This window comes from Natrix helvetica (assembly GCF_964273705.1).
Source record: "Natrix helvetica genome assembly, chromosome: 2".
Taxonomy (NCBI): domain Eukaryota; kingdom Metazoa; phylum Chordata; class Lepidosauria; order Squamata; family Natricidae; genus Natrix; species Natrix helvetica.
The window spans coordinates 296,011,924-296,038,565 of record NC_138552.1 but is presented as its reverse complement, the minus strand read 5'-3'; the positions used below and the strand labels follow the sequence as shown (position 1 = coordinate 296,038,565).

The window sequence follows — 26,642 nt, the reverse complement described above, 5'->3', positions numbered from 1 at the left end:
TTCTTTTGATTCGGTAGAGATTTAGTCTTGAATCTTAAAATATTTCCACCTGGTTTTTTCAAAATAGATTTCGAAAGCGTTTTGCCTCAGAAACGTAGCTTTTCAGTGGAATTTAAAGAAAATACCCAGAACTCGGTTGTCTCAAAGCAATACATTAAAATACACCAGCCTTTTGTTTTAAAAAGGGAAATTCTGAGGGGAATTTCTAGAGGAAAAGGCTAATGTTTTTGTTAAATGCTTGGTTGGCAGAAATAAAATGGATCTCTATGTATCAAATAAATTTATACTGTAAAAGTCAACCACTTGATAACGTACAGAATTAATTGTCTGGGGAGAATCTGCAGAGTTGGTCATCAAACTGTAAATTCTCGCGTTTTGTGTTAGGACATGGGTGTCCAAACTTGGGAACTTTAAGACTTGTGGACTTCAACTCCCAGAATTCCCCAGCCAGCCATGCTGGCTAGGGAATTCTGGGAGTTGAAGTCCACAAGTCTTAAAGTTCCCAAGTTTGGACACCCCTGTGTTAGGAAAATGTGAATGCAAAATCCCCTTATTCTGGTTTCGAAAGGATATACGTACAAATAGTCCTCGAATTATGACCACAATTGAGCACAAATTCTTTGTTGTTAAGTGAGACGGTCAGGGTTCCGACCAACGCCCTAATAAAATCAGGAGTGATTCAGTTTTGCTCTGTTTTACAACCTTTCTATCCATGGTTGTTAAGTGAATCCCCGCAGTCGATAAAATAGGAAGCGAATCTGGCTTTCCCATTGAGTTTGCTTGTCAGAAGGTCACAAATCACCTGAGCCCCAGGATGCTACGGCCGTCATAAATATGAACCAGTTGCCAAGCATCTGAACTCCGATCATCTGACCATGGGGGGGGGGGGGATGCTGGAAAGGTCGTAACTGTGAAAAAACGGTTGTAAGTCACATCCTTCGGTGCCGTTGTAACTTTGAACGGTCACTAAACGAACTGTTGTAAGTAGAGACTACCTGTAGAGGTACTTTCGCGGCTTACAGCAAGCAGTTCATTTAGTGGCCGTTCGATCCTGGGACACTGCAGCCGTTGTAAATATGAGTAAGCGGCCAAGCGGCTGAATTTTGATCACTTGACCATGGGGATGCTGCAATGGTCATAAGTATGAAACACGGCCTTAAGTCACTTTTTTCAGGACCATTGTAACTCTGAAACGGTCATTAAACGAACTACTGTAAGTAAAGGACTATTGCTATTTATGAGTTGGATTGTAAGTGGTCATGTGATCTCATTTTGTGTGCTCAACAACTGGTGTGCATTCGTGGCCATTTGTAGTGATCACATAACCACAATTTATGATGTTTTTTGCAGCATTTCCTTCCTATATTCAGCAAAAATGCCTCATAGCAAAACATTGGCTCGTTTAATGACGGTGTTTGCTTAACAAACGCCATAATGTCAGTCACGTGATGCAATTTATGATATTTAGCAATGACAGGTAGTCCTCAACTTACAGCAGTTCATTTAGTGACCGTTCAAAGTTACAAAGACCCTGGAAAAAAGTTGGAGTTATGACCATGTTTCACATTTATGACCGTCACTAAATGAACTCTTGTAAATGGAGGACTACCTGAACTGTGTTGTATGAAGAACGGTTGCAGGAACTGGGGATGTCTAGTTTAATGAAAAGAAGGACCAGGGGAGACATGATAGCAGTCTTCCAATATCTCAGGGGTTGCCACAAAGAAGAGGGAGTCAAACTATTCTCCAAGGCACCTGAAAGTAGGACAAAAAGCAATGGGTGGAAACTAATCAAGGAGAGAAGCAACTTAGAACTGAGGGGAAATTTCCTGACAGTCAGAACAATTAATCAGTGGAACAGAAGTTGCCTCCAGAAGTTGTGAATGCCCCAACACTGGAAGTCTTTAAGAAGATGTTGGATAGCCATTTGTCTGAAACGGTATAGGGCTTCCTGCCTAGGCAGGGGGTTGGACTAGAAGACCTCCAAGGTCCCTTCCAACTCTACTATTGTATTGTATTGTATTGTATTGTATTGTTGTGCCTGTCATGGCTTCCTGAAATGTTGAAGATTATTTTTGACAAAATGGAGATTTTTTATAAGCAAGGGCTGCGTTCCACCCTTAAGAAGGATACAGGAAAAGTGGAATGCTTGGCTCGAAAAAGAAAGACAGATGGTTGAAAGAGACTCAGAAAATGAATTGGTTAAGGATTGTATGATTAAATGGGCTCAGAATTTTGGTGAAGTGGTTATGTTGGAAACGTGGGAAAAAATATGGGTTCAGAATGTTAAATTTACACAGTCACAGAATTTAAGGGAGAATTTTTATAAAATGTTTTACAGATGGTATTTAGATCCTAAAAAATTATCATGCATGTACCCAAATGTTCAACCAAAATGTTGGAGATGTGGGTGTCTAGATGCTACCTTTTTTCATGTATGGTGGACTTGTAACAAGGTTAAAGCTTTTTGGATAAAGATATGGTGGGTTATGCAGAATGTATTTAAGAAAAGAATACAATTCACTCCGCAAATGTTTTTATTGGGTATAGTTAAGGATTTTAGCAAAGGGGAAACAAAATTGGCCTTGTATATGGTTACAGCAGCTAGGTTGTTGATTGCGCAACATTGGAAAAAAGATTTTTTACCGACAATTGATCAATGGATTCAGAAGGTGGCGGGGTTCGCCGAAATGGCAAAAATCTCAGCTTTCTTAAAAGCTCAGAAACAGGAGGAATATACACAGGAGTGGGCAAAATGGATTGATTATATACAGAATAAATATCAGACTAGGAGTTATTATCTAGTCTTTAGGTAAGAATGTTTAGACCGATAGATGATCAGAGTAAATAGTATATGGGATGTTTGGAATTGTTAGAGTGGTATACAGCGGAAGTCAGGGGGGTGGGTTTGTGTGGGAGGTGGGGGAGGGTTAGGGTGGAGGGTGGGGCAATATATATATATGAATAAATTAGAAGATGGGATTAATGAAACATTGTTAGGCTAGGAGAAATTTATATTAAGAGTTATAGATGTTAAATTAGCTTAGAAAATGATCAATGTGTTATTATTAATTTAAGAGAAATTTATATAGTGTTTGTTGGGAGGAGAGGGGTTATGAGTAATCTATTTTAAGATGGGGAACGGGAGGGGGTAAAGTGTTTGGTATAATATATGAATGTGAATTTTTGCGGGGGGGTTGGGGGGGTATAGCATTTGTATGAGATTTATATTGTGTGGAGGGGGGGTGAAAACGGGGAAAATTTGTTTGTACAAAACTCTTTTAATAAAAAAAAAAAAAAATAAAAAAACAAAAAAAAAAAAAAAAAAAAAAGAAAAAGAAAGACAGATGGAGAAATAAACAAAACAATTATTTATAACGCTTCCCTGTTGGGACACATCCAACCACAATAAAAATGTGAACAAGTAAGAATAAATAGCAGTTAATATTATACAATAAAATCAGTTCCGTCTTCAGGTAGTCCTCGACTTACGACCACAATTGTAAACCAAAATTTCCATTGCTAAGCAGACAGTAGTTAAGTTGAGTTTTGCTCCATTTTGCAACTTTTCTCCGTCTGGTTGTTAAGTGAATCACTGCAATTGCTAAGTTTGTAACGGTCGTTAAGTGAATCTGGCTTCCTCATGGACTTTGCTTGTTCACAAGACCCTGATTAAAACTACTTGTTTAGTGAGCGTTTGAAGTTACACCAGCCCTGAAAAAAACGGACTTATGACTGGTCCTCATACGCATAACCATCACAGCATCTCCTGAGTCATGCGGTCATAATTTGGGTGCTTGGCAAATGCATGGTCGCGGAGATGCTACAAATGTTGTAACTGTGAAAATGCGGTTATAAGTCCCATTTTTTAGTGCCATTCTAACTTTCAACGATCACTAAATGAACTGTTGTTAATCGAGGACTATAAGTGAATTTCTGATGGCTTTGGTTTTGTAAACCAGCGTGTGACTGCTTTTATTCCTGTTGCCTTCAAAATGGTTTTATTATAAATTTTGTTTATATATACCGTAGCACCACAGAGCAAACAAAGAGTACAGTCACCATGTGCTTTACTGCTCAACTGTTTTTTTTTTGTAACAGGAAACTCTACTTAGAACACAAAGAAAACGATAGATTATAACCATAGATGCATAGTAAACACTGCCATCTACTGGCTGGATAATTATGTAGTTCTTGCAATAAAAAATGCATGCTAACATGTATTCCAACAGTTTTCCTCCATAAGTAATATTCTTTCTCTCTGCCACAGGCTACACAACTGGGGGTGTACAAGGCTTTTGTGGACAACTATAAAATTGCACTAGAGACCGCCGAAAAATGCAGCCAGGCTAACAGCCAGTTCCAGAAAATATCAGAGGTGAGTTTCAAGGAAGACTGTTTAATCCTTTGAAATGTCATAATTCAGGTAGTCCTCGACTTCCAACAGTTCATTTAGTGACCATTCGAAGTTACGATGGCACTGAAAAAAGCGACTTATGACCGCTTTTGACACTTGCGACCGTTGCAGCATTCCCATGATCACGTGATCAAAAGACGCTCGGCAACTGACTCATAGTTACGACGGTCGCAGTGGCCTGGATTAACATGATCCCCTTTTGCGACCTTTTGAGAAGCAAAGACAATGGGGAAGCCAGATTCCCCTAACCACCATGTTACTAACTTAACAGCTGCAGTGATTCAGTTAACAACGGTGCCAGGAAAGGTCGCAAAATGGGGCAAAGCTCACTTAACAACTGTCTTGCTTAGCAACAGAAATGTTGGGCTCCATTGTGGTTATAAGTCGAGGACTATCTGCAACCAGCTTGTGAGACTGAGTCGGTAACAAGAGATTAATCTTTCTTTAAAAAAAATGTTGTTTATTATGAAATTTCCTGACAGTTAGAATTAATCAGTGGAACAGCTTGCCTCTAGAAGTTGTGAATGTCCCAACACTGGAAGTCTTTAAGAAGATGTTGGATAGCCATTTGTCTGAAGTGGTACAGGGTTTCCTGCCTAGGCAGGGGGTTGGACTAGAAGACCTCCAAGGTCCCTTCCAACTCTGCTATTCTATTCTATTCTAACCTAGATATCAGTAATAGCAATAATGTTGGTACAAGCTTTTAAAATTAAAAAACAGAAAATAAAGGCATTAAAAATTGGTAACCGAAGAAGGGAGCATCATTAATTTTAAACAGAGGGGCATCCAACCATGGCATCTTTTAAGTCCTATTAACTTCAACTCCCAGAATTCCCTAGCCAACCATACATGGCTTGGGAATTCTGGGAGTTGAAGTCCATACATGACTGGCTGAGGAATTCTGGGAGTTGAAGTCCACAGGTCTTGAAGTTGCCAAGGTTAGGCATCCCTAGTACATTTAGTCTTCAACTTACAACCCCAACTAAGCCCAGAATGTGTGTTGCTAAGTGAAACATTTATTTTCTTAGTTGGACATGGTACAGGCGTCCTGGCATAATCTCCACCAAATAAAACTAAAGTATAATACAAACACTTATGTATACAATATACATTACTAATTATTAATTATATACACATACTTAACCCCTTATAAACACTTGCATTTACCTAATATATTAAGCATATGACATCTTCTTTCGTTCTACAAATCCTTGTTCTTTTCCGCTCCGACTTTCATTCCTCAAATCCAACCATTGGTAAAATCTATTCCAAATCTCATAATATTCTGTCTCCCCTTTATTTTTTAGTTCACATTCTGCCCAGTTTAATATTTTCTTTATTATTTCCCTTTCTTAGAGGTATGTTCTCACTCTTCCAGAGTTAATTTCCTATTTCTTTCCCACAATTTTTCACCTAAATGAAACATTTCTTAAGTGAGTTTTTGCTCCATATTACGACCTTTCTTACCACAGTTTGTTAAGTGAATCACGGCCGTTGATAAATTTGTGACATGGTCGTTAAGTGAAACTGGTTTCCCCCCCCTTAACTTTGCCTGTCGGAAGGCCGCAAAAGGGAATCATGTAACGCTGCAACCGTCATAAATATGAGTCAGAGGCCAGGCATCTGAATTTTGATCACGGGGATTGCCCCGACGGTCGTAAGTGTGAAAAGGGATCCTAAGTCATTTTTTTCAGCGACGTTGTAACTTCAAACGGTCACTAAATGAAGTCGAGGACTACCTGTAGACCAGATTTACCTCAGAATCCTCATCTCTTATTTAAAAAAAAAAGATTCAGAAAACGGATATTATCCAATATGATTCTCCAATCTGAGGAGTTAAAAATGGCAATTTGGGTGGAAGGATAGAGGACAAGCCCAAATCATATGAGCGAAGGCTCTGTTTCCCCGAATTTCACCCGCCGAGAAGCACAAACATATCGGAAATTGTGTCTGAGGGGAATTTTGTTGTCGGCGTGCATATAAATGGCGCTTTCTAGGTTAATACGAGCAAAGATACAGGTAGTCCTCAAATTATGACCACAGTTGGGACTGGAATTTCCATCGCTAAGCAATGTGGATGTTAAGTGAGTCGTCCCCGGTTTTACAACCTTCTTTGCCACAGTCGCTAAGTGAATCTACTTTCCCTCATGGACTTTATTAGTTGGAAGCCAAATGGGAAGGCCGCAAAGGTTGGTCACGTGACCCAGGGATCCCGCCACCGTCGTAAATTCATGCCGCTTGCCAGGCGCCGAGATTTTTACCACGGTTGTTAAGCAAGTTGCCACAATTCTGAAGTGAATTATGCGGTCTTTAAGCGAATCGGCCTTCCTCCATTGCTTGTTGTGAACTGACTGGGAAGATTACGTGATACTCCGGGATCCTGTAACCGTCATAAATACAGGCCTGTTGCCAAGCATCTGGGTTCTCTGATCCCCCGGGGATGCTGTGACGGTCGTAAGTGTGAGGACTGGTCCTATGTCACTTTTTTCGGTGCTGTTTCAGTTTCAAATGGTCACTAAATGAATGGCCATAAACCGAGGACTATCCGTAGGAAATACGTCAGTAAAATAAGCTTTTTGTCTTTATGAATTTTCTAGGCAGATGGAGCAAAATTAGTGTGTTGCCTAAATAGGAGGAGAACATAGAATAACAGAATATAGATAGTCCTCTATTTATGACCATTCATTTAGTGACCATTTGAAGCTACAACGGCATTGAAAACAGTGACGTACGACCGTTTTTCACACTTACGGCCGTTGCAGCATCTCCATGGTCACATGATGAAAATTTAGACGCTTGGCAATTGACTCATATTTATGACGGTTGCAATGTCCAGGGGCCACGTGATCCCCTTTTGCGACCTTCTGACAAGCAAAGTCAACGGGGAAGCCAGATTCACTGAACAACCACTTAACTACTGCAGTGATTCACTTAGCAGTGGCGGCAAGAAAGGTTGTAAAATGGGACAAAATGTAATATTCATTTAACAATGTCTCGCTTAGCAACAGAACTTTTGGGCTCAATTGTGGTCATAAGTCAAGGACTTCCTGTACTATTCCAGACAAATGGCTGTCCAGTCTTTTCTTAAGAACCTCCGACAAAGACCATAATCTTAAATCCACTTTTGAGGGGTCCTTGGTGTACTGATGATGTTACCTAGTTGGGTCATGAGACGTCTGCAAGAAAACAAGCAAGCTCAGAGAACACCAAGGATCCCACAGTCTCCTCTTTCCTTCCTTCCTTCCTTCCTTCCTTCCTTCCTTCCTTCCTTCCTTCCTTCCTTCCTTCTTTCCTTCCTGCCTTCCTGCCTTCTTTCCTTCCATCCACTTTTTCCCCTATTTTTCCCTCCAGAACCTTTGTCTCAAAATCCTTCTTTTCCAAACCCTGGTGTGTTTGTGTGTATTTTTACATGTGTGTGCAAATCTGTCTTTGGCCTCGGCTGCAGCCGTTGGTGTTTTGCTGCGGTTGCAAGTCCCTTTGGCATGCCCTCCGAGACCCTTTCTCCCGTGAAAGACCACCCTCAATTTCCTCTCTGCATTCGACTTGCTGGGAGTTAGGTTTTTCTTTGGAAAATTATGAGAAGAGGACCAAGCTGTCAGGGTTTCTAAATAGCATCCAAAATTAAATCAGGTGCAGAAGTGCAGAGACAAAGGATGACCTTGGCTTTCTAGAAAGAATTTTGTTATGGCTACCTAGCATCTAACGCCATACAATCCCCACCTCCCATTTTCCCACAATACAAAAGGCACAGTAGAATAATAGAAAGTGTGGCATGCCAAAGACCCAAAAGGAAAGATGGCTGCAGGCCTGACAGGAAAAACTGCCCTGATCTCCCAGTTGGGGCCAGCTCCCTTTGCCTTTGTCATGGGAGGGCTTCCTTTTTTTGGGGGGGGGGGTCCCCGTGTCCGTGCTGCCCTCAGCTGACTTCTTCCTTTTTACAGGAGCTGAAAGTCAGAGGAACTCACAGTTTTGTCACCATGGAAGGTAAACAGCTTCTGATCTCCTCTTTTGGGGGGTGGGTGGGAGGTGGGGAAGGGGGTGTATTTTGGGGTATCAGGCGGGGTCTCCCCATCCTTTGTCTGCCTCTCCTTGCCTGCTCTTTTTGGGTGTCCACAATGAACAAGATTGCTGGATGCAATGAGAGAGAGAAAGAGGGAGAGAGAGAGAGAGAGAGAGAATGAGAATGAGAATGAGAGAAAGAAAGAGAGAATGAGATAGAGAGAAAGAGAGAAAGAAATGAGAGAGATAATGAAACAGAGAGAGAGAGAGAAAATGAGAAAGAAAAGAGAATGAGAGAAAGAAAGAGAGGGAGAGAGAAACAGAAGGAAAGAGAATAAGAGAGAAATGAGAGAAATGAGAGAAAGAATGAGAATGAGAGGGAGAAAGAAAGAATAGAGAGAGAATGAAAAAGAGAGAGAAAAAGAGAGAATGAGTTAGAGAAAGAGAAAATGAGGGAGAGAGAGAAAGAGAGAATGAATGAGAGAGAGAAAGAAAGAGAGAATGAAAGAGAGAATGAGAATGAGAGAGAGAAAGAGAATGAGATAGAGAGAAAGAAAGAAATGAGCCAGAGAATGAATCAGAGAGAAAATGAGAAAGAGAATGAGAGAAATAGAGAAACAGAAAGAGAGGGAAAGGGAGAGAGAAGGAAAGAGAGAATGAGAGAGAAATGAGAAAAACAGAATGAGAGAGAGAATGAAAATGAGAGAGAGAAAGAGAGAATGAGAGAGAGAAAAAAAGAGAGAGAGAGAATGAGAGAGAGAAAGAATGAGATAGAAAGAGAGAATGAGAATGAGAGAAAGAAAGAGAGAATGAGGTAGAGAGAAAGAGAAATGAGAGAGAGAGAATGAATCAGAGAGAGAGAGAATGAGAAAGAGAATGAGAGAGAGAAAAAGAGAATGAGAGAAAGAGAGAGAAGGAAAGAGAATGAGAAAGAGAGAAATGAGAGAGAAGAAATGAGAATGAGAGGGAGAAAGAGAGAATGAGGTAGAGAGAAAGAGAGAGAAATGAGAGAGAGAGAGAATGAATCAGAGAGAGAAAATGAGAAAGAGAAAGAGAGAGGGAGAGAGAATGAGAGAAAGAGAGAGAAGGAAAGAGAATGAGAAAGAGAGAAATGAGAGAGAAAGAATGAGAATGAGAGGGAGAAAGAAAGAGAATGAGAGAGAGAAAGAGAGAAAGAGGAGAGGGGCTTCCCTGTTTGGCATGCTGGAAGCGTCAGGCAGCCCCTCACCCCTCCTCTCCCTTCCCTTCCTCTTTCTCTCCCTCTCCCTCTCCCACCTCTGGAGCCAACAACATACCACCATGGTGCCATGGAGATCTTGCTCATCGTCCGTTTTTGCTGTAACTGCACCTACGGTGGGTAGGGGGGCTTCTGCCGGGAACCCCTTCCCTTTTCCCCCCTCTCCTTCTCCCCTAAGAGCTTCTGTTGGACTGGACAGGGAGGGGGGGTCTTCTTAGCAGGCGCTCCCCCTTCTCAAGGGGGCTTGCCTTGCCAGGGCTGCTGGTTGTTGACCCCTTCCCCAAACGCCCGTGGGGTGGGGGGAAGGCTTTGTCTTTGCAGTATCAGAGGGTGGGGAGAAAAAATGAGGAAGGGGCTTCTTCCTTTTCCCCTTCTCACCTGGATTACCAACTTGGTGGGTTTCTTTGTTCCTCCCAATTTCAAATTGGGGTGTTCTCGTGGGGCGTTACTAAGCAGGATTTGGAGGCTCCTGCAGGGGGGGATGTAATGGGGTGGTGGTGAAAAGGTTGGGGGGCTCGGCCAGTGGCTGCGGAATGGGGGGGGCTCTGAGGGTCTCCTTCCCCAGCGGCTGCATCACAAAGCCTGGATGGAGAAAAAGGGGGTGTGTCTGCCCCCCTCCCCCGTTTGTTCCTTTATCTTGCTCCATTTGGGGTCTGGTGGATGAATTGGGGAGGGGGCGGAATTCGGGTCCCCCTACTCTCCTTCAAGGTTGGGGACCCATCCCTGTGATGATGACATTGAGGAGGGGGTGTGTCTCGGCAGCTGTTCAGGGCTACGCAATGCAAGAAACCGTTTCGTTTGAAAACAGCGGGTGATTTGAGAAGGGGGGCTCCCGGGGATTTTGCAGCCGGACCCAGCATTTTCCCTCCCCAAGACATGGGGGTGGAATTTGGGGGCTCCCCAGCCTTTTCTTTCCATTTCACCTATGGGGAGGGGGGCTTAGCTCCAGGTCGGGGAGAGAATTGCAAAGGAATTCTGGGAATTGGAGTCCACCCATCTTAAAGCCTGCTGGCTGGGGGATTCTGGGAGTGGAAGTCCATCCCTCTTAAAGCATGCCGGCTGGGGGATTCTGGGAGTGGAAGTCCATCCCTCTTAAAGCATGCTGGATGGGGGATTCTGGGAGTGGAAGTCCATTCCTCTTAAAGCATGCTGGCTGGAGGATTCTGGGAGTGGAAGTCCACCTCTCTTAAAGCAGGGTGGCTGGGGGATTCTGGGAGTGGAAGTCCTCCCCTCTTAAAGCATGCTGGCTGGGGGATTCTGGGAGTGGAAGTCCTCCCCTCTTAAAGCATGCCGGCTGGGGGATTCTGGGAGCGGTAGCCCTCCCCTCTTAAAGCATGCCGGCTGGGGGATTCTGGGAGTGGAAGCCCACCTCTCTTAAAGCATGCTGGATGGGGGATTCTGGGAGTGGAAGTTCACCCCTCTTAAAGCATGCTGGCTGGGGGATTCTGGGAGTGGAAGCCCTCCCCTCTTAAAGCATGATGGCTGGGGGATTCTGGGAATGGAAGTCCTCCCCTCTTAAAGCATGCGGGCTGGGGGATTCTGGGAGTGGAAGTCCTCCCCTCTTAAAGCATGCGGGCTGGGGGATTCTGGGAGTGGAAGTCCTCCCCTCTTAAAGCATGCGGGCTGGGGGATTCTGGGAGTGGAAGTCCTCCCCTCTTAAAGCATGCGGGCTGGGGGATTCTGGGAGTGGAAGCCCTCCCCTCTTAAAGCATGCGGGCTGGGGGATTCTGGGAGTGGAAGCCCACCCCTCTTAAAGCATGCGGGCTGGAGGATTCTGGGAGTGGAAGTCCTCCCCTCTTAAAGCATGATGGCTGGGGGATTCTGGGAGTGGAAGTCCTCCCCTCTTAAAGCATGCGGGCTGGGGGATTCTGGGAGTGGAAGTCCAACCCTCTTAAATCATTCTGACTGGGGAATTCTGGGAGTGGAAGCCCACCCCTCTTAAAGCATGCTGGCTGGGAAATTCTGGGAGTGGAAGCCCACCCCTCTTAAAGCCTGCTGGCTGGGGGATTCTGGGAGTGGAAGCCCTCCCCTCTTAAAGCCTGCTGGCTGGGGGATTCTGGGAGTGGAAGCCCTCCCCTCTTAAAGCCTGCTGGCTGGGGGATTCTGGGAGTGGAAGTCCTCCCCTCTTAAAGCATGCGGGCTGGGGGATTCTGGGAGTGGAAGCCCACCCCTCTTAAAGCATGCGGGCTGGGGGATTCTGGGAGTGGAAGCCCACCCCTCTTAAAGCCTGCTGGCTGGGGGATTCTGGGAGTGGAAGCCCTCCCCTCTTAAAGCATGCGGGCTGGGGGATTCTGGGGGTGAAAGCCCTCCCCTCTTAAAGCATGGCTGGCTGGGGGATTCTGGGAGTGGAAGTCCTTTCCTCTTAAAGCATGGCTGGCTGGGGGATTCTGGGAGCGGAAGCCCTCCCCTCTTAAAGCATGCCGGATGGGGGATTCTGGGAGTGGAAGTCCATCCCTCTTAAAGCAGGCTGGCTGAGGGATTCTGGGAGTGGAAGTCTTCCCCTCTTAAAGCATGTATTAACCCTGGCTCCCTGGCCCCTCCCTCTGCCAGGGGTTCATTCTTGGAGTGGAGGGACTGATACCCACCATTTACTGCGTAATGAGTTGCTACTCCTAGTGGCTAGATTTTCTGGCTTAGCCAATTTCAGGACCCAAACAGTTGTCCTGAAAAATCCAGAATCTCTCCCAATGGCGAGACAGTCGGTGTATAAATGTAAGAAATATGTTTTTTCTCTCTCTTTAATTCTGGGTGGGTGTGAAGAGGATCTGAATATTAAAGGAAAAGTTGTGTCTGGTAGAAGTCAGAAACTAGCAGGCTGTGCAATTGTGGAAGAGTATCTTTGGCGTAAACCATCGTTGGTCAATTTAACACATGTGGACTTCAATTCCCAGAATTCTCAAGGACCGTTCTAATTATGGGTAGTCCTCATCTTAGCACCACAACGGAGCCCCAGATTTCTGTTCCTAAGTGAGACAGGCGCTAAGTGGGTTTTGCCCCATTCTTAACAACCGGTTGTTAAATGAAGCAGTTAACTGAGTCACACGGTTGTTAAGTGAATCTTCCTTGCCCATTGATTTTGGTCGCAAAGGGGGACCACGTGAAAAAACAAACAAACCAGGACCATCATAAATAGAAATCAGCTGCCAAGCATCTGAATTTTGACCACGCGTCATGGTTGTAAGAATGAAAAACCTGTAGTAAGCCAAGGGCAGCCTGTACAAGCCCTTGTAGGAATTGTGGTGGGATCCTCCTTGCTCCGTTTTTCGGCGCTGTTTAAAATTTCCTTTGCGAAGAGGAATTGTTTGCGGGCGAAGAAAAAGACGGGAAAATCCCGGGTTTTGTTCCGTTGAGGCCCACGCGGAAATAAAATGAAATGTTTTTGGCTCCCTCCACCCAAGCCAAAGGGGATTCAATTCCAGGAATGACGTCATGGGAAATTTAAAAATAAAGGATGTGATCACCGTCTGTTTTTAAAGGACTCGGGGAGAGTGGCAGCTTTGTTCAAAATCCCACAATGCTTTCCGCATATCGGGTGGCGTTCATGGCCGTCCGCCAGAATTCAGCCAAAATTTAAAACCGGCCATTAGCAGAAAAACTTTCCCAGGCCGGGAGTGGATCTTAAGCCTTTCTGCAGAAAACACGACGCGATTGGTTTTATATATAAATAAAACCAGGGGAACGGCCCAAGAAGCAATTTTGTCATGTCGCCACAACTTTGGATGAGACCTATAGACCCCCAATGGCAAATCTATGGCACATGGGCCACAGGCGCCACCCAGAGCCATCCTTGCGGGCACATGAGCCATCGCCCCAGCTTAGCTCCACCGCGCAAGCATGGCGCCTCCCACCAGCCAGCTGATGTTCGGGTCTCTGCCGCGTATGCGCAGCGGGTGGGGTGCATGCGGGAGACGTGGCCACATGCGCGGGGGAAGCGGGGTGTGTGTGTTTTGGTCTCAGGAGGCTGCAGGGAGGCCTGCTAAGCCAAAACAGGGCACGGGGGGGAATCACGCGCACTTGCATAGGGGGGGAGCCTTGGGTGTTGCGCGCAAATGGGCAGGGGGATGGGGCACACGGGGGGAGTGTTGCACGCGCATTGCATTATGGGTAGGGGCATGCATGCATGTGCATCGCTTTCGGCATGCGACGACAAAAAGGTTAGCCATCACTGCTATAGACCTTTCTTGCCACAGTCGTTAAGCGAATCATGGTAGTTGTTGAATCAGGAACAAGGTTGTAAAGTGAATCTATAGACCCGGGTGCAAGGCTCAGTAAATAGAACACGGGGAATCTTTGACTTAACGACCACAATGGAACCCCATATTTATGTTGTTAAGCGAGACCGTTGTTAAGTGCGCTTTGTTCCATTTTACGACCTTTCTTGCAACCGTTGTTAAGCGAATCACGGCAGCTATTAAATCAGGAACAAGGTTGTAAAGTGAACCTTTAGCGATTTAATTGTAGAAGCACAACTTTGCAGAGATAGATAGATAGATTAACAGAGTTGGAAGGGACCTTAATGTAGGAGGTCATCTAGTCCAACCCCATGCCCAAACAGGAGGAACTACACTATCTCTGACAAATGGCAGTTCCAATCTCCCCTTGAAAGCCTCAAATGAACCAGGTGCAAGTCTCCGTAAATAGAACACAGGGAGTCCTTGACTTACGACCACAATGAAACCCCAAATTTATGTTGCTAAGCGAGACCGTTGTTAAATGAGCTTTGTTCCATTTTACGACCTTTCTTGCCACCATTTTAAAGCAAATCACAAGTTATTAAATTAATATCTAATAAACTAGCAATTAGTGACTAATTAGTGATTAATAATTAGTAACTAATTCATGACTAATAAGTAGTAACTAATTAGTTACTAATTAGTCACTAATTAGTCACTAATTAGTAACTAATAATTATTTACTAATAATTATTTACTAATTAGTAAATAATTAGTAAATGATTAGTAAATAATTATTAGTAAATAATTATTAGTAAATAATTATTAATTAGCCAATTTCATTGTATTTATTTTGTACAATGACAATAAAGGCTATACTATAGTAAAACCATTGAATCTGGCTTCCCCATTGATTTTGCTTGTCCGAATGTCCACAAGAGGGGATCACGTGACCCCGGGACACTGCGACCATCATAAATATGAGTCAGTGGCCAAGCCTCTGAATTTTGACCTTGGAGATGCTGCCACGGTTGTAAGTGTGAAAAACAAGGCCGAGCCACTTTTTAAAGTTTTCCGTTGTAATTTTGAACAGTCACTAAACGAATGGTCATAAGTCAAGGACTAACTATTTCCTGGTGGCTCTTCTGTCAAACATTCAGCAGCGGAAGGTGTGGGACATTAAAATATTGATCCCACATCCCAAATTAAAATGGCAGTCAATGAAACTGCTGGAGGTGTAAGAATGAACAGAAAAACTTTTGATACTTTTGTTAATTTTCTTTTTTTACTTCCTATTTCTTTGGGGGAGGAAATGGATGCTGTTTACTGGTGCATGGAAAAATACAGATAGACCTCAACATACGACCATTCGCTTAGCAATCGTTCGAAATTATGACAGTGCTGATAAATGTGACTCACTCTATGACCAGTCCTCACTCTTACAACCGGTTCAGCATCCGGCTATCCATGATAGGGGTAGTTGGCCACTGGCATGTACTTATGATGGTTGGGGCAGCCTGGGGCCATGTGGAAGCCAAATTCACTTGGCGACAATGATTCGCTTAATGACGGCAGTGATTCGCATAACAACCTGCCCCCCCCCAAAATAAAAAAAAACAGATGCAGACTCACTCACTCACTTCCTGTTTGGGCGGGGGGTTGGACTAGATGACCTACTAGGTCCCTTGAATCTGTTTGAACTTAAGTCCCTTGCTTGGCGATGTAAATTTTAGCCTCAATTCAGGTCGTAGTTGGAGGACTACATATTTTTTAATGCAGTTAAAGAGTCGTGGTTTTTGCTACGAAGGAGCATAATAAGGATTTGGACTAAATCTTACGATTGTTAACTTTTCTCAGAACTTTTGATTTATTTTGCCTGACACATTCTTTATTCTAACTATTATTTTTTCTCCTTTCCCCTCATTTATAGCGTTGCTGTATAAGCCTATAAACCGAGTTACTCGAAGCACCAATGTGTTACAAGTGAGTAAAATCCCCCCAGGAAATTGGGCTTCGCTTAGGAAGTGTCTGTTGTGACCCGCCAGTGGCCAGTGGAGCTGGCAGCAGATTCGGACAGTGAGGAGCGTTGGGGAGGAACCTGGGCCAGTCCTAGAGTTTGGGGAAAGTCCACCGGTCTTAAAATGGCTATGTTTAAAAATAGTTTTATTAGCCTGTCAATCAAGTTTGGCTTCTCCTGTTGTGGCCCGCCTGCACCCTGCGGAGCTGGCATCAGATTCGGGCAGTGAGGAGGGTTGGGGAGGAACCTGGGCCAGTCCTGGAGTCTGGGGAAGCCTCCGATGAGGGCTCTGTGTCGGAGGCAGAGAGGAGGCCATGGTCGTATGCCAGTTATCAGCTGCCTTCAGAGTCAGACATCAGTGAGGCAGAAGAACAGCTGGAGCCTGTTCCCAGTGTGCGCATGCACAGAGTTGCCAGACGAAGGGAAGGAGTTAAAGAACAGGGGTCAACTTGGGAATAAGGCCACAGGTGGACAATGAATGGCCCCTCCCAGAGGAAATAACAGAGGAGCGACAGGGGAGAGGAGTTTGCAGGAGACAATCAGTTCGCTTAATTGGTTCGTGACTCTGAGACTCCTTGCCAAGTTCTACAGATCTCAGCCTGGCAGCTCTCCAAGCCAGAGAAGGTCTGTGACTGTAAATCCTCCCTGGAAAGACTTTGCTGGAGGTGAAGGAGCAGAATTCACAGCATAATTAATAAAAGGGCTTTTTTTTGTCGGGACCAGGAGTTTGCTTCAGGCTCTCGGGAAGCCTCGGTCAGAACAGTCTCCATTGTTTTGGAGTCTGGGAATCCCAGAATTCTCTACCACGTAGCCCCAGAGAATTCTGGGAGTTGAGCTCCTACTAGATCACTTGGGGGGACACCTAAGCTGCCTGGCAGCTCCTGATAAAAATGGGGCACCCCCTTTTTTAGACGCAATTTACACAGAAAACAAGCCATGCCTTGCTCTCTTCAAATTTGGGTGATGTTTTATCAAAGTCATCCTCGACTTACGACCAAAAGTAGATGGGAACTTCCGCCACCAAGCAATACGGCCGTTAAATGAGTCATCCCGTGACTGGTCCTGATTTTCGTGACTTTTTTTTGGCTGCAGTCATTAAGTGATTCACTGTGGTTGCTAAGTGAATTATGTGGTCATTAAGTGAATCAGGCTTCCCTCGTTGAATTCGTTCGTCGGAAGGTCACAAAAGGGGATCATGTAACCCCGCGACGCTGTGACCGTCGTAAATGTGAGTCGGTGGCCAAGCATCCAAATTTTGATCTCGTGACCCCGATAGAGTGCGACCGTCATAAATATGAATCAGTTGCCAAGCATGCGAATATAAATCACGGGAAATGCTACCATGGTCATAAAATGCGAGGACTGGTCGTAAGTCACTTTTTGCAGGGCTGACTGTCTAAAACTTCAGACAGTCGCTAAATGGAACGGTCGTAAGTCAAGGACCACCTTTGGCATCCAGGATTTGGCCACATTTGATTTTTTTTTTAATTCTCTTTTGGGATCCCAGGATCTGCTGAAGCACACCCCAACAGATCACCCCGATTACCCGTTGCTCCAGGACGCTCTTCGGATTTCCCAAAATTTCCTCTCCAGCATCAATGAGGACATTGATCCTCGCAGAACGGCGGTCACTACCCCGAAAGGAGAGGCAAGTAGGCCATTGTGCCAGGGGGATTTGGGGGGACGCTCTGTGTGGACCAACGTAGGACCCCCAAAACAGTCAGCAAAGGGATCCGGCCAAGCAGACGCCTCCTTAGGTGGAGATCGCCAAGATTCTAAGGTATACTGCTCCTGTGCCCGGAGGCTCCGTTAGAGTTAAGAAACCCATTCAGGATGAGTGCGGTGCCTCGGGGAGAGGAGGACATGGCTACGGTAGGATTCTGAGGCTGTGTGCGACTTTTAAAAAATATTTTTAATAACAATTATTGGTTTATGATTCACCCATTAATTTGAGTCTGAGCAGTTTATAGCATCAGTTACTCACTGTAAGTTATGATGGGCGGCGTCTAAATTTTTTCTTATTTATGTATATTACAGTCTATCTATTTTTCTATATCTATCTATCTATCTATCTATCTATCTATCTATCTATCAATCTATCTATCTATCTATCTATCTATCATCTCTTCCTCTCTTTATCTATTTTTATATCTGCATCGCTCTCTCCCTCTCCCCCCCTCTTTACATTGTATATAAAATGAATATATTTTTATATTAAAAATTATAAAATTTACCAGTTGCCCATCTTACCTCACGGTAACTGTATATATTGATTAATTACTGATTATTTTAAAGCATATCTATCTCTATGTATCCATCCATCCATCCATCCATCTATCTTTCTTTCTCTCTTTCGTTCTATCTTATCTATCTATCTTTCATTTTATCTATCTATCTAACTATCTAACTATCTTTCTATCTTATCTATATCTATATCTATCTGTTTGTCTGTCTGTCTGTCTGTTATGCTTTAAAATAATCAGAAATAAATCAGCTACTTTCAAGTAAGATGGATGGCCTGTAAATTGAATGAATGAATGAATAAATAAATAAATAAATGTATTAAAACGGTCAGAAATAAATATCCCTAACCCCACCAAATGATGATGCAATGAAAGGTAAAATCGTGTTTTGATAATGAGCGCTTTGCAGTTTTTTTTTTAAAAAAAGGAGTTTTTATTTGATTGTTGTATGCTTCTCAGAGACACTTTGAAACAAAATGGATGTCTGTGTAAATGTGGTTGATTTGATTGATTGATTATATATTTAGGAAGTGAATTTGATGGCTGTGAAGTAGGATTTGGTGCCTTTTTGTGAATCGGCCTAGAATTAAACCCCTTTTTCAACCCATCCTTGGCGTTCCGATGTCCCAGTTTGCCATAGTCTCTGAGCCTGCTATCCTAAACGGGCCCTATCCTGTCATCCTCACCCTCATTTAACAACCCCATAATCCCTTGAAAGGGTGGAGTCTGACCAACTGAATGGAGTTAGCAGAGTGTTTTAAGGGCCCGCTGCCCTTCGTGTCGCCAATGCGGAGTTTTGTTCAGCAGATACATTCTCATCGTGCCCAGAGAGAGAAATACCTGCCTGTACTTAGGATGGAACTCACAGCCTCCTGACTGTGTGAAGGAAAAGCTCCACCTCTTGGCCACAGCACCACTCGTACGGGCCCTATCCTGTCCTAAATATGAAAAGCCACAGGGCCTTCTTGGAGTTATGGGTTGAATTTTTTTTGTACTGTTTTTCCTCCTTCTGCAGAACCGCCAGCTGGTCAAGGATGGCTTCTTGGTGGAGGTGGCCGAAGGGTCTCGCAAGCTGCGCCACGTTTTCCTTTTCACGGACGTTTTGCTTTGCGCCAAGTTGAAGAAAACGGGCGTCGGGTGAGACTCGGGGGGAAGAGGAGGCCGTAGGAGCAGCCATAGTATAAAGATAATAATCTTTAAAGCGCTCCATGGCTCAGGACCTAGTTACTTGCGGGATCGTATTCTGCCCCATACATCCCTGCGACCAATCCGCTCGCACAGAGAGGGCCTCCTCCAGGTGCCGTCCACCAGACGGTGTCGGGGGGCGGCGCCTAGGAGTAGAGCCTTCTCTGTGGCGGGCCCAGCCCTGTGGAATGACCTCCCTCCGGATATTAGGAATACCTCTGACCTCCGTTCCTTTCGTATTAAGCTTAAGACCCACCTATTCCAAGCAGCTGGCCTGGCTCAACTTTGATCTAACCATATCGCTCCTGACGGGCTTTTACTGGGTATTTTAATTATATTTAATTATCTAGGGGTTTTTAAAGACTGTATTTTAATTGTTTTATTTATCAGCCGACCTCCTCCTTGTGTATGTCTCGGTATATGTCTCTGTTATATGTTTGTTTTGTCCATATTTATTTCATATGTTTCATTGTACGCCGCCCCGAGTCCTTCGGGAGAGGGTGCGGCTAAGAAATAAATATTTATTATTATTATTATTATAGAATGGGAATGGAATGGAATCCGAACAGAACAGAATTAGAACAGAAATGAAACAGAAACATAACAAGAACGGAAATGGGACAGAAAAAGAATAGAATTTGAAATAGAATAGGAAACTAAAGGAAAGGAGAAAGGGAAGGAGAGGAAAGGGGGAAGGGAAGGAAAAAAGAAAGGAAAGGGAGAAGGAGAAAAGAAGGGAGAAAGCTAAGGAGAAAGGAAAGAAAAGGAAAGGGGGAAGGAAAGGAAAAAAGAAAGGAAAGGAGAAAGGAAAGGCAAAGGAAAGGGAGAAGGAGAAAGGAAAGGAAAAAAGAAAGGAAAGGGGGAAGGAGAAAGCAAAGGAGAAAGGAAAGAAAAGGGAAGGAGAAAGGAAAGGAAAAAAGAAAGGAAAGGGGGAAGGAGAAAGGAAAGGAGAAAGGAAAGAAAAGGGAAGGGGGAAGGGAAGGAAAAAAGAAAGGAAAGGGGGAAGGAGAAAGGAAAGGAGAAAGGAAAGAAAAGGGAAGGGGGAAGGGAAGGAAAAAAGAAAGGAAAGGGTGAGGAGAAAGGAAAAGAGTGAGTGGGTGGAAGGAAGGAAGGAAGGAAGGAAGCAAGGGAGGGAGGAAGGAGGGAAGGAAAGATTCAAAGGAAAGATTCAAATGAAGGAAGGAAAGAAAGGAAAGAATTAGACTGGATGACTAGAATAAACTAGAGTAGATTAGAAATTGAAATAGAATTGGGACAGAATTCAAAATACTGTAGAATAGAACAGAATTTGAAATAGAACAGAATAGAATAGAATGAGAAAGGAATGGAACAGAATAGAATAGAACAGAATGTGAAAGAATAGGATAGAACTTAAAATAACAGAACAGAACAATAGAATCGAATAGTTTAGGAATAAGAGTAGAATTTTCTGGGCAATGGTATGGAAGCGGCCCCTCTGGGCTCTCCTGGTGGTCTCCTGTTGGCTGGGCTCTCCTGGTGGTCGTTCTTGAGCTGGGCCAGAGAGTCCTAAGGTGAAGGGGGGGTGGTCTCTCCGTGCAGGAAGCACCAGCAGTACGAGTGCAAGTGGTACGTCCCTTTGGCGGAGCTGGTCTTCCCCGTCCTTGGAAGAGTCCGACCTGTGTCCACACGTCCAGGCCATGCCGGAATACGACCTGGAGGATATGAAGATCAAGATCTCCTCATGAAGAGCGAAGTGCAGAAGGAGGTCAGTGGAGGGCAGGCGGGGGGCTTACTCCAGACGAACAGAGAGAAGGGGCTGGGGATGCATACAGGGGGTCCTCAAACCTACGACCGTTCGTTTAGCGACCGCTCAAAGTCACGACGTCACTGAGAAAAAGGGACTCGGGACCTTATTTTCACGCTTACGACCGTTGCAGCCTCCCCAGCGTCACGTGGTCAAAATTCAGGCCCTTGGCAACCAGTTTGTACAGGTGGTTCTCGACTTACGACCGTTCACTTAGTGACTGTTCGAAGTCACACAACTGCATTGAAAAAAGTGACTCGGGACCCTTTTTTCACACTTAACGCGTTGCAGCCTCCCCAGGGTCACGTGATCAAAATTCAGACGTTTGGCCACCGGTTCATACTTATGACCGTTGCCGTGTGTCCCAAAGTCACGTGATTCCTCTTTTGCGACCTTCGAACCGGCTCCTTTTTGGGAGAGGGGGCGGTTTAGAAATGTGAATAAATAAATAAATAAATAAATAATAACGACCATGGGGAAATCTGGATTCACTTAACAACCGGATTAACAACTTGATCAACGGCAGTGATTCGCTTAACAACGGTGACAAGAAAGGTTGTAAAATGGGGCAAAACTCGCTTGACGAACGTCTCAAGTTAACAACCAAAAATTCGGGCTCAACCGTGGCCGTAAGTCGAGTACCACTTGTGCTTATTTTTTTAAATTTTCACCTCATTTTCCAATTTACAAGGAAACTTCACAGCAACAATGTTAGGAGCAAAAGGATTAACAGATTAACAGAGTTGGAAGGGTCCTTGTAGGTCATCTAGTCCAACCCCCACCACCCAAGCAGGAAGTGAATGAATTAAATCCAATTTTTGGATGGTTTTTTTGACCACGTTGTTAAGTGAATCCCTGCAGTCCGTTAAGCAGAAGCATAGTCACTAAGCGAATTTGGTTTCCACCATTGATGATGCTTGTCAGAGGTCGCAAAAGGGACTACATGGACACTGTGACTTGACGTAAATATGAGTCAAATTGCCAAGGGTCTGAATTTTGATCATGTGACCCTGGGGGTTGCTTCAATGGTCGTGAGAAAAACAGGTCATAAGGCAGTTCCTTTGTCCCTTTGAATGGTCACTAAATGAACTGTTGTGAGTCGAGGGCTACCGCTATGAAAGAGAATCAAGAAAAATCCATCTTGAGTTTCTTTCTGACCCTGCCTTGTTTTCCCGGGGCACAGCTCCGGTTTTCTTCCGGAATCTTCTCCCAAGCCCTCCTGGGGCAGAGACAGATGGAGGAGCCTCAGTACTTGGAGATTGGGGTGGGTGGGTGATTGGGCCCTTTTGGCTGAGGGTCCCGCTGGGAGGTTTGGACCAACTGTCTAAGTCGTCGTCATCATCTTCTTCTTCTCCTTCTTCTTCTCCATCTTCCTCCTCCTCCTTCTTTCTCTTCTCTTCTCTTCTCCTTCTTCCTCTTTCTCCTCTTCCTTTCCTCCTTCCTCTTCCTCTTCCCCCTCTTCTTTCCTCCTCCTCTTCTTCTCCTTCCTTCTCCTCCTCCTCTTCTTCCTCCTCCTTTCTCTTCCTCTTCTCTTCTCTTCTCCTTCTTCCTCTTTCTCCTCTTCTCCTCCTCTTCTTCCTCCTCCTTCTTCCTCTTCCTCCTCTTCCATTCCTCCTCCTCCTCTTCTCCTCCTCCTTCCGCTCCCTCTTCTCCCTCTTCCTCCTCTTCTTCTCCTCCCTCTTCCTCCTCCCCCTCTTCCTCTCCTTCTCCTCTTCTTCTTCTCCTCCTCCTTCTCCCTCTCCTTCCTCTTCCTCCCTTCTTCTTCTTCTCCCTCCTCCACCTCTCCTCCTCCTTCTTTCTCTTCCTCTTCTCCTTCTTCCTCTTCCTCTTCCTTTCCTCCTTCTTCTCTTTCTTCCTCCTCTTCTCCTCCTTTCTCTTTCTCTTCCTCTTCTCCTTCTTCCTCTTCCTCCTCTTCCTCTGCAGAAGGCCAACAAAGGCCAGAGCCGAGCCATGGAGCGTCTCAAGAAGAAAATGTTCGACAACGAATTTTGGCTATTGCTCAACTCGCCCTCCATCCCGTTGCGGATCCACAACCGCAACGGCAAGGTAAGGCCGGCCGAGTAGAGATTGGGGACCAGAAGGGGAGGCCAGGTGGAAGGTGCCCTGTTGAAGATGCTTAGGAGGAAAGCACATTTCCTCCTCCTTCTCCTGTGCAAACCCCCCTCCCTTCTAGCACTGATGATGTTCCCTAGTTGGGTCATGAAACGTCTGCAAGGAACCCACCCAGCTCAGAGAGCACCAAAGACCCCACAGTTTTCCTCCTCCTCCTTCTCCTCCTCCCCTCCATAAATCCTCCCTCCCTTCTAATACTGATGTCGTTCCCTAGTTGGTATTGAAATGTCTGCAAGGAAACAATCCAGTTCAGAGAATCACCAAAGACCCCACAGTCCTCCCCCCTCCTCCTCCTCTTCCTCCATTAACCCTCCTCCCTGCTCAACTGATGATGTTACCTAGTTGGGCACTGAATGTCTGCAAGGAAACCGAGCTCAGAAATCCCCAAGGACCCCACCACCGCTTAGGAGATGGCAACGATGCCCCACTGACTAAGCCCCTTTCCTTGCTCTCTCTCTCGGCTTTTTCAGAGCTACCTCTTCCTTCTGTCCTCGGACTACGAACGGTCGGAGTGGAGGGAAGCAATCCAGAAGCTGCAGAAGAAAGGTGGGTCAAGCGGCCCATGAAGGACCCTCGTGGGTTTTCAGCTGGGGGTCCACGAAACAAGATGTTCTTGGTAGAGCCAAGGGTTGCTGAGACTCATGAAGTGTATTAAATATGATTTTTCTCCCTTTCGGGGTGGAAAACTGATCCTTGAATCAGGGGATGGTAGGAGAAGGCAGAATCTACGGCTGGAGTCAAGAATCCCCACGTAGCCAATTCCAGTTTCCTGGACGTTTGTATGTCAACCTGGTCTTTTGTGTCTGACCAGAAGAAGAAGGGAAGGGAAAGAGGGAGGGAGAGAGGGAGGAAAGAGAGGGAGGGAGGGAGTGGAGAGGGAAGGGAAGGGAAAGGGAAGGAAAGGGAAGGAGAAGGGAAGGAGGGAGAGGAGGGCAAGGAAGGAAGGATGGAAGGGAGGAAAAATAAAAGGAGGGAAGGAATAAGAGAGAGGGAGGGGAGGGAAATGAAAGAAAAGGAAGGAAATTGTTGAGTTTCAGAAGGAAGGATGGAAGGGAGGAAAAAGAAAAGGGAGGGAGGGAGGGGAAGGAATGAAAGAGAAGGAAGGAAGGGGTTTAAGAAGGAAGGATGGGAGAGAGAGAAAAGGGAAAAAAGGAAGGGAGGTGAAGGAAATGAAAGAAAAGGGAGGGAAGGAATGGGTCATGTTTAAGAAGGAAGGATAGACAGGCAAAAAGAAAAGGAAGAAAAGGAATAAGAGAGGGAAGGGAGGGAAAGGAAGGAAGGAAGTTGTTGAGTTTCAGAAGGAAGGATGGAAGGGAGAAAAAAGAAAAGGAAGGGAAGGGAGGGGAGGGGGGAAATGAAAGAAAAGGAAGGAAGGAAGGGAGAGAGGGAGAAAAAAGGAAAAGGAAGAAGAGAGGAGGGGAATGAAAGAAAAGGGAAGGAAGGATGGAAGGGAGAAAAAAGAAAAGGGAGGAAAGGAAGGAATAAGAGAGAGGGAGCGAAGGGAGCGCCTGCAAACTATCCAGTAAGGAAAAAGAAATTTTTGTCCTCCCCCCTGGCCCCCAGGAGCACTCTTGCGAAAAATGGGTGGAAAACAGACCGTCTTTCACACAAACGGGGGCATTTCCCCCTTCCCCCAGCCCGGCTGAAGCCTGCAGGAGGGAGTCTAGAGGCTGGGGAAGGCAAAAAACGGCCCATCTCTGGGACTGGCATGCGCACCCCATTAAAAGGGGGGGGGGTCAATGAAGATTGTTCTGGGCAGGTGCAGAACATGGAATAAAGATGGAGGCGCCCAGGATAGAACCAGTACGGTCACGTGTCCGCCTGAGTTACTACCTCTCTGGCCGAATCATACCGTACCGGTAGGAACCCACTTCTCTCCCCCTCCCTCTCTCTCTCCCTCTCTCTCATTCCATCTCTCTCATTCTCTCTCTCTTTCTGTCTCATTCTATCTCTCTCATTCTATCTCTTTCATTCCATCTCTATCTCTTTCTGTCTCATTCTATCTCTCATTCTCTCTCTCTTTCATTCTCTCTTTCTCTGTGTCTAATTCTCTCTCTCTCCCTCTGTCTCATTCTCTCTCTGTCTCTCTCTCTTTCTCTCATTCTCTCTTTCTCTGTGTCTCATTCTCTCTCTGTCCCTCTCTCTCTTTCTCTTTCATTCTCTCTGTCTCTCTCTTTCATTCTCTCTTCCTCTCTGTTTCATTCTCCCTCTCTCTCTCTGTCTCTCTTTCTCTCTCTTTCACTCTCTCTGTCTCTCTCTTTCATTCTCTTCCTTTCTGTCTCATTCTCTCTCTCTTTCATTCTCTCTTTCTCTGTCTCTCTTCTCTCTATTTCATTCTCTCTGTCTCATTCTCTCTCTCTCTCTCTTTCATTCCCTCTGTCTCATTCTCTCTCTCTCTCTTTCTCTTTCATTCTCTTTCTCTCTGTCTCATTCTCTGTCTCTTTCTCTCTTTCATTCTGTCTTTCTCTCTGTCTCTGTCTCTCTGTCTCTTTCTCTCTCACACACACACAGGCCCCCCTAGGAGACTCTCTGTGTTCCTGGCTTTTCGCTAAACCTTTGCCGTTCCCCTTAGATCTCCAGGCGTTTGTGCTAAGCTCTGTGGAGCTGCAGTATCTGATGGGATCTTGTTTCAAGCTACGGACTGTCCACAACATTCCTCTGACCAGCAACACCGACGGTGAGTGCGCCCGCGACCCCGCCCCCCCCGGCACCGCCGATCCGCATGATTGGAGGTTGGGTGTTGGGCAGCCAGTCATGTGAAGCTGTTGGACTTTGCAGAGACTCTGGGTGTCTTACACAGGTAGTCCTTGAGTTACGACCAGAATCGGGCCCTGAATTTACGTCGCTAAGTGAAATCTTTTTTCAGTGAGTTTGTCTCAATTTATGACTTTTCTTGCCACGTTTGTTAAGCAGATCACTGCGGTTGTTAAATTAGTCACTTGGTTGTTAAGTGAATCTGGCTATTCCCCCATTGACTTTGTTTCTTGGAAGGTCGCAAAACGGGATCACGTGACCCAGGACGCTGCAACCGTCGTAAATGTGAGTCAGTTGCCAACGGTCTGAATTTTGACCGCGTGACCCTGGGCTTGCTGCAATGGTCGTAAATGTGAAAAACGGTCGTAAGTCACTTTTTTCAGTGCCGTTGCAACTTTGAACAGTCACTAAGCGAACCGTTGTACGTCGAGGACAACCTGTAATTAAAAGAATAGAGAAAAAAGCACCATACAGGTCATCCTTCACTTACAACAGTTCATCTAGTGACCGTTTGAAGTCAGGAAAAAGTGACTTACGACTGTTTTTCACACTTACGACCATTGCAGCACCCCCAGGGTCGAAACTGACTCACATTTATGACGGTCACAGTGTCCCAGGGTCACGTGATCCCCTTTTGCGAACTTCTGACCAGCCAAAACTACGGGGAAGTTAGATTCACTTAACAACCGCATGACTGATTTAACGACTGCAGTGATTCCGTTAACAACCGTGGCAAGGAAG

General features: G+C 45.2%; 1 protein-coding gene and 1 long non-coding RNA gene across 2 annotated transcripts in view; one reads left to right on the top strand and one right to left on the bottom strand.

Annotated features, from left to right (window-relative positions):
• Positions 1-26,642, bottom strand: part of LOC309388305 — a 393,048-nt gene that overhangs the window by 298,159 nt on the left and 68,247 nt on the right. The gene's annotated exons all lie outside the window — the stretch shown is intronic.
• ABR (ABR activator of RhoGEF and GTPase) overlaps positions 1-26,642 on the top strand; it is a 167,669-nt gene that overhangs the window by 74,747 nt on the left and 66,280 nt on the right. The window contains 11 exon segments of the mRNA XM_081945401.1: positions 4,271-4,378; positions 8,359-8,401; positions 15,756-15,808; positions 17,350-17,490; positions 19,101-19,222; positions 20,831-20,885; positions 20,887-20,968; positions 20,971-20,996; positions 22,959-23,081; positions 23,618-23,693; positions 25,720-25,824. Of these exon segments, the coding sequence (XP_081801527.1) occupies positions 4,271-4,378; positions 8,359-8,401; positions 15,756-15,808; positions 17,350-17,490; positions 19,101-19,222; positions 20,831-20,885; positions 20,887-20,968; positions 20,971-20,996; positions 22,959-23,081; positions 23,618-23,693; positions 25,720-25,824 (934 nt within the window).